The sequence below is a fragment of the Amblyomma mixtum genome, chromosome 6 (genome assembly GCF_055824585.1).
Source record: "Amblyomma mixtum isolate Tamu chromosome 6, ASM5582458v1, whole genome shotgun sequence".
Lineage (NCBI taxonomy): Eukaryota > Metazoa > Arthropoda > Arachnida > Ixodida > Ixodidae > Amblyomma > Amblyomma mixtum.
The window spans coordinates 122,578,035-122,586,101 of record NC_143017.1 but is presented as its reverse complement, the minus strand read 5'-3'; the positions used below and the strand labels follow the sequence as shown (position 1 = coordinate 122,586,101).

The 8,067-nt window shown below is 45.7% G+C and overlaps 1 protein-coding gene across 1 annotated transcript; it reads left to right on the top strand.

Moving 5' to 3' along the window:
- The first annotated feature begins 1,428 nt into the window (after positions 1-1,428).
- LOC149340248 (uncharacterized) lies at positions 1,429-4,485 on the top strand. Its single transcript, XM_089550697.1, has 3 exons — positions 1,429-1,516; positions 3,013-3,176; positions 4,282-4,485. Exons 1-3 carry the CDS (start codon positions 1,429-1,431, stop codon positions 4,483-4,485), a joined length of 456 nt encoding a protein of 151 aa, XP_089406823.1.
- The last annotated feature ends 3,582 nt before the right edge of the window (positions 4,486-8,067 follow it).

The window sequence follows — 8,067 nt, the reverse complement described above, 5'->3', positions numbered from 1 at the left end:
CGACCGATGAGATGGGATCGCTTATACTCCGAGCTACGCACTGTCGCCGGCAACCCGATCGTCGCCGTGATAACAGAGCCTTCGAAGGCTCGCACGGCGAGCTTCCGTTCAGACGGAAAGTTTCGGAAAGCTCGCTTCATGTTTTCTCTATGCTTCATCGCTGTACCCGGATGATGTTCGACTGAGCTCACCGAGAACTGGACCTAAAAGAATTTCATTCTTAAAATTCCACCTTATTTAACATTTAGCAATAAACATGCTTCTGGAAGCCTCGGAATTATTCTTGGTAATTTTACCATAGAAATGTAATCAACCATCACGATTACGTTAACTCTCACGAAGTGACAGAACTTAAGGGGAAGCTTGTTCGACAAGCCAATATCTAGGGGCGCCAAAATATGTCGAACTAAGAAGGTTAAGGCGGCAGAAATCAATAATATCTACTCTTTCGTTTTCATGCATTAATCGCTGTGGCCTGAATGTGCAGTGTTTCTCACTGATAAGTGGGCCCTAGTTATTTCTCACTCGGTTTCAGCAATCGCTGTAAGACACGGGGTGACACTCAGCCTTACCAACACATTACTGCTGCTTGTTTCATATTTCCCAAGAGTTTGCGGCTGACCTCTGTTGAAGGTATGGGCCCATGATAAGAGATTATGTGGTGTAGATATGGGAACCGATGACTGGTCAAACGTCAAAAAGCAAACTTGAAAGTGTGCTTACTTTTAAAGTAATGGGGAAATAACGAAACTGATCCAGACATACTGGACACAAGAAGGTGTGCAGAAGGTTGACCAGAGGAGAGAGAGAGAGAGAGAAGACACTCTTACGCAGCAAGCCCCTACCATGAATGCCTCCCCCAACTAGCCTACCTTTTGATCTCCGCTTCCCGCTTCCTGTCTTTAGGTATAATCTTTAAGGGGAATTAAATGTGCCCTGATTACCCCATGTAGTTACCACCGCCCTCATAAACCAACGACATTGGAGGAGGTGTTCCTTGGAAGGATTGCGACAAAGGCGGCCCTTTCCTCGTCGGTGACATGCCAGTGGGGCTCTCAAGAAGAAACAGTACCGATCATATGCCCAAAATTGTACGTGCCTGCCGCCGATGTAGTCGTTCGCCAACTGCTGTGGATGCGTCCCGGAACAAAGGCTTCAAGACGACTACAGGAAGTTGATCTAGCAGCTACTGTAGAGGAAGAAGTTACTCCGTGACTGATGGACGACACTAGGAGCCTGGAGCCTGGTCAGGTTTCTGGATGAAAATAGCCCCCAGGACCACACTGACAGCTCCATGTTACGCCATGTTACAAAAAGCAGTGAAAGGCAGGCTGCCTTGTAAGTTGTAGAAGACGAGAAAGAAGGCAGACCGTCTACCTGCTCCACAACGCCAGCCGCGTACAGCCCTACAGCAGCGGAGCGTCCAAGATGAATATCTCTGGAACCGGAGTGCAGCCGCAGTTAGCGCAGCAAGAGGGCGAAATTATAGTCAAGTTCACCGGGAGAAGCACTGCTGGTGAGTGTCGTTCCCTTTGTTCAAGGTCGCGCTGCAGATTCTCTGCAAATTAAAAATACAAATAGTTGGGCGGGCCACTTTGAGCTATTAGGTAATACATCAAAATTCTACTTTATTTTCTCTCTTCCGTCTGGTACTTTTAGCTTTTCTAGACTGACAAAGAACGGTAGCGATACCGATCAATAGCCGGTATCGCTATTGAAGTGAGTTTCGCAGTAAGGAAATACACACACAAAATGTGAACGCAATGAAGCAGTAGGATTTGCAGTACGAAATTTATGAGTCTCTGGTTTGCTTCATAAAGGTCCATGCTCATTATTTCAATAATGTAATGCGCTAATGCTGCCCTTAATACCGTTTGCATGGTACAGAACTTAGTTTTTAACATTGCTCGGCGCTCAAGTGACATTATTTTTTTGCAACATGTGAAAATTGTTCAGATCTATCGAACACTGCATGAGCATTATTAAGAATAAAGGTGGCAGCATATAAATAGAAGCGCCGAAGTACATGTCTAAAAAAATATCTTAATCACACACTGCAAGTGATTGCAAAATCTGGATTGAGTACCTGAAGGCTGTGTTAATGCCTTGGAAGTAGTAAAGAACATAAAAGATGTCACAAACCAAGGTGTTATTCATTTACATCCCAGCACGCCCTGTGGTTTTTAAATGTCTTTCAGAATGGCAGTTATACTTTTTACGGTTTGTTCATTCTTGTTTACCATTGTTTAGTGTTTGGTCCTTCTTTTTTTACTATTCTTTACTATTTGTTCATTCTCGCTTCTCAGTGGCATGCAAAAAACATGGACGCACCGGCAGTTACTGATTGTAGCTAATCGGTCTTTGACAACCATACATCAGCAACGCTGCGTTGGCGCCTCTCATTATACTTTTTTTTCCCAAAATACAGGCCAAGATGCATTCGCAGAAATTCACAATAATCTTAGCGCTTTTGTGGATACTGATAATATTCACTCAGAGCCGAACGTTGGCAAAGTGTGCCTTCCACAATGAGAGGCCGGAATGTGGAAATTCAACGATTGGATAAGTCCCATGTCAACATTAAGAATAACTTTACTGTCGATAGCGTCGTTAAAGCGACCACCGAGACCAATAACTTTTCTCTCTACCATTAAATTACGCTCGTCGATGCAGTTAAGCTAACGACCAGGTAAACTGCCCAGTGCCAGTTCATGGTATGAGTTCCTGGCTCAATTTCAGCTAGAGCAGAACGCAGGTCGTTTCGTTCATTTTATTCCTTCACAATAACAAGCAAGAAAAACGATTCAAGGTGGTCGCCATCAATCTGCGGCCTTCCACTGCGATGTGACTCTTGCTTTGATGGAGAAAAGCATTGAGAACGCCATATATGAGCCGTTCGACAGCAAAAGCGAATATTTGCTCTTACAAAGAGGCAATACGGAACGAGCGTCATCCTGTGAAGTTTTCACTGCTTCTCTTCGTTTTTCGAACTGCGCGTGCCACTGTGCCCAGAGGCTGACCTCGGCGAGTTGATCGAGCGGTACTGGTACGACGTGCGCTTCGAGTTCTTCATTGAGGGCCGCAAGTCGACCACGTACTGCATCAGCGCCGAGCAGGCGCCCACCGTCCGCCTTCAGCAGCTCAGGCTCGTCGACATCACCAGGGGGCACTACGAGGTACGTGTGGTCAGTACTGACACTCCGAGAGTGATGCGTGCCTGAAGCGATATACGAGCAAGCGATGAAAATAAACTTCTCAACATAATATTAAATTGAAATAGTTTAGTTTGATTCACAAGCTCATTTCGTGTGGAATGCGCTGCGTGTACTAAACAGATTCATTTCCATACTGTTGCCATCAAATATACTGACACTTGCTTGAGAGAGAGAGAGAGAACAACTTTTATTTAGAAAGCCTGCAGAGTCTAAATAAAAGTTGTTCTCTCTCTCTCTCTCTCTCTCTCTCTCTCTCTCAAGCAAGTGTCAGTATATTTGATGGCAACAGTATGGAAATGAATCTGTTTAGTACACGCAGCGCATTCCACACGAATTGAGATAGTTTATCCTGCCGTAAAGCCAGCAGTCGTGACGATGCAGCATGAGAACTGAGCAGCTGCCACTTAACAAAAACAAAATAAATACGTTCTGTTTTTCGGTTGTAGTACTGTGTCGTATTTTCAGCCGCATGTATCATTCAATTCTAAAGAGGCTGGTCGGCGTAAAGGTGAAAGACTATCCCATCGGTAAATGACGTTACTACCAGCGTCCTAATATTTTGTAGCGGGAAACTCCCGCTTTCACTTACTGCACCGAACGCGCTGTTGCCCAGGTGTTAACGTGGCACAAGGAATATGTGTACTGTCACGTGCTCTTCGGTCACGCGCTCGTAGGCAGGGGCTCTGTGAGCTCATAATGGTTAGCGGGGTTAGCAAAAGCTGACTCGCCTTATGAGCAGCCCCTGCCTCGAGGAAATTAATCTCTGAGTCAACAGTTTCATCCGGAGCCCTCCACTACGGCGTCTCATAGCCTGAGTCGCTTTGGGACGTTAAACCCCATAAACCAAACCAAACTAAACCAAACCAGTTTCATCTTCTCAATTTAGTAGACTCAGAACTCGAATTTCTTCCTGTTTCTGGTGAAAAGGCCAACATGCGCAATCCTGCCAGTTCCATCTTAATAGCGTACTTTACCACACGATGATAAACTTGAAGCGTCGCTATTTATGCTTACAATTCATTCCTACGTCAATTTCTTGCAATCTGACATTTAAACCCATACGCAGGCCTCGCTCCTAATCCTGGTGACCAGTGACCTACCGGAGCTCCAGCTGGAGTCGTGCGAGCAACCCAGGATCTTCCTTACCGTCAAGCTCAGCTGCGTCGCCCGGAGCTGGAGGACACCGCCGCAGAGGATTCGCAAGGGCATCACCTGCATAGGCTACGTCGTCGAAGAGGACGAAGAGCTGCACTACGGCGATATGGAATGACCACCGAGTGCCACGTCAAGAAGTCCATCCGGTGTCGACGATCCATGGTCTACTGTGTTTTCTGCTCAGGAGCTTTTCCAATAAACTGGTGGGGTGTACCGCGTAAGCGTCTACAGGAAAAAATAAGAAGAGATATTTCGTGTCAACTGATTGTTCGGTTTTCAGAAACGTACTTTGTGTAAAAAGGATAAACGCACTGCGACGCAGAACGAAGTCACTAGTTAATCGACCCGGCTGCTGTGAGGAATGTTCGACTCTGTCCCGCTCTTGGTGGGTCCGGTTAATATGCCTGACGACCACTCTAAATGTCAAAATGAATGCAGAAATAAGACAACTCCCCCATTCTGTATGGCAGACGCATTCGCGCTAAGGAATACGCGAAATGCGTCTCGCTAGCGTAACACCGACATCGTTGCGGCGCTCGCATTAAAGAATACGGGCTTAGTTCCATTGTGCATTTTTATACATCTACATAGAAGCATGGCTACAAGCTGGTTTGAGAAACTCTGAAGGTGAAATTCAACTTTTCAATCGCGGATTCTACGCCGCAAACTACACGCACTTTATCTGCAACCCTAGGGAGGCCTTTTGTTTCATAAGTGCCAATTATATTTGCGATGTGGTTAAATTACCCTGGCACTGTGCATAATCATGACGTTTAACCATCGACCTTGTGATAAACGATACCTCCCGCCCTTCGCAGTGTAAGAGCTAGTAGCAATATCCGCCACCGAAGCGCGGCCAGAGTTGAGTTTTGGGCCTTTGTCCACCCTGCAAACGGGGATGATGTATTTTCCAACCTGCCTGATTTAACCTTCGCAGCCGTGGCCGATTTGGAGAAACGTGTTCACAGAGCCTGTGGTTGAGCACCTGCAGCTCTCTAGAACAGTGCAGGCTTCGTGATAGCAAAAACAGCCCAGTGTAACTTTCTGAGCGAAGTTGTCAGGACTTACAGGCATAGAAGTGCGGGCTGGAGGTTTTTCTCGGTAACAGAGCAGCGCAGAGGAGAAATGCCAAAAACATAATGGACTACTTCAGCACTGTGTGCATTCAGTGTGTTCTGCATCCATCATTGCTGCTGTTCTGTTACCGTGGAGAGGGCTTCTTCACATCTGTTTGGTGAAGCTAGCCTACTGTGCCTGCTGATCAGATCCTGTAGGTGGGTAGTGCTGTATCCCTGGCCAATATACGGCGCTATTTTTTACGTTCTGATCTCCGAGACAGCGAGTAAATCGCGGTGGCTGTTTTTGTGCGCCGCTTAGCCTTCGAGGAGTTGCGGCGTGCCTTAAAAAAGTGCGACAAATGGCGAGAGTTGAAGTGTACACCTCAGCTGATTTCCTCCAAGGAGATACGAAGCAGTGGACACCGACATCAGAAGCTTGCTGTTTTCCGGCTTCCCGGCAGTAACTGGCAGCGGATACAGCCGCTTCGCTTATTTCAGCACGAGACATCTCTCTTCCTACGCCTCGGAGCAACTCGCTAGCGACACTTCTCGAAAGCACTGGTAATTTTCACGAAATTGGCGCCATGATGCGGCGCTGGCGTGAAATAGTCTGATCCCGAAGAAACAGCTTTGGCTGATCCAACTGGGCAATAGCAATCAAGGAAGCAAACAATGCCTTGGAATGATGGCAGCAGCCTGACATGGCGTCACAAACCACTAAGACCAACAAAGTTTCTCAGCGTCATCACCTAAGAAAGGTCGGCGCATGCAACCACAACATTTCCTCCGTTGCGTGATTGGTTCGTCTGCACATTCAGACGTTGTTGTTATCTGAGTCTTCAGGTAAATATATATCTTAAAGGCCGCCCTGTTACGGGGATGTTTCCATGCTGACTAGATTGAAGAGGCGGTAAGTGTTCTTGAGCGTGTTTTCTGGGGCCGTATTCTATAAAATGTACATCTTGGCGTTGTTTATTTTGCGTTCATTCAGTCCTCTGTCAGCAGGAGGCGACCGGATCTGACCACTGGCTGCCATTGGCTGCGATATGCGGCCAATGGTGACATCCGGTCACCAACCACCCAATGGCCGTGTCGCTTGCCACAGACGCTTGAAAGCCGCGGGTATATCTGAATGACCACTGACAGAGGACCTAATGGACGCGAAATGAACAACGGAAAATGGACAGCTTACAAAATACGGCTTCTGGTGCCAGCAATACAGAGGGGGCATAGGGACAGAATGTTTGCGCGTTGTGTTGCGGAGTGCTTGCGGGACCATGACAGCGCAGCGCAAGGGATTATCTACGTGGACCCATGTAAATACGAAGAGCCCTTCCATAACAACCATAGCTCAGCACAAGCGACTAAGACAAGCGCGAGGGCTTTTATGCGTGAATGTCCCTGTAATGGTAGGCGTTATGGCGTGCGTGTATGGTGATTTGTTATGACCGGAATAGAAATGGGGGGGGGGGGGGGGGGAATGGGGCGGTGATATTGATTTACTAAATAATAATGCCTTTATTCATGCGACATATTAAATACACGGCACTAGAGGCCAGCTGTCATTAATGACAGCTTGACAGGGCCGCAGGCCCCCATGCACTGGACAATGTCGCAGCGGATTTTTTTTTTAAAGCATATCATACGTGATCATAAACGGAATTTCATTTTCCGATAGTAGATATGACATAGAATTATGGGCGAGTGAAGCAAAAAGAAACAATCACAATTACAAGTTCTCTCGTTCAATATAAATAACAAATACATATGCAATGATAATGAAGTCAGGAAAAAAATGGGATAAAGCAAACATTGTGGCTTGACGCAAAGGAAGACGGTATTAACAGAACTGAGGAAAGACAGTTAAAAACAGTAACAAGCAGCAGACAAGTAATATCATTATGGAATATCAGAGACAACGAAATGATAACAAATGATCCTCCGGACATGTAATATTTCTGACCTCTTCAAACGTATAGTTTTCTAGCATACGTTCTCCTTTTAGATTATGTAATAATCTCGACAACTGATTTTGGCGTGTTAGTAGACCATAAGTCGTGCGGTATGTTTCTGTAGTACACTATTCACTTGAACGGGGGATATGGCTCGGAACGTTTTTTTAGGTGGGTTAACCTTCTCAAGAATGTACTACGAACATTGATTCCCTGTTTAAAAGCCGGTAATAATATATTGTCATTATAGGCTCCGAGGTGTATTTTAAAAATAATTTACGTGAGTGAAAATGACTAAATTTTTTATGGTAGAGAGAGGGTGTGGTAGATGGTCCTTGGCGATCACAAAATGAACAAGGGCTGGCTGAAGATGGCTCGTAGAAACCTCTTCTGCGGTATGTGAAGTTTTTATACATTTTCCTTGCTTCTAGACGCCCAGACTTACTGACAGTAGTTTAACCTTGAGGAAAACAGGACGACATAGATAACCATCATAAACTTTCGTGGCAGAATATTTTGACTGCGCTATATGCCGTCGATTACCTGGGAGAGTTCTGTTGTCAGGAAGTTTACATCGCGATCACATGATAGTGTTTCATAAAAATAACACTAAAGTTTTAAAATTAGAAACAATTTAGTTCAGGACAAAGGTTAAGGTTATATTTATCACCTTTGCTCGGAATAAAA

Excerpts from the sequence above, each read along its gene's own strand:
- LOC149340248 (XM_089550697.1), top strand. The coding sequence starts at position 1,429 with ATGAATATCTCTGGAACCGGAGTGCAGCCGCAGTTAGCGCAGCAAGAG. Across the intron at positions 1,517-3,012 it reads CACCGGGAGAAGCACTGCTG|AGGCTGACCTCGGCGAGTTG; the intron begins GTGAGTGTCGTT and ends CACTGTGCCCAG. Across the intron at positions 3,177-4,281 it reads TCACCAGGGGGCACTACGAG|GCCTCGCTCCTAATCCTGGT; the intron begins GTACGTGTGGTC and ends ACCCATACGCAG.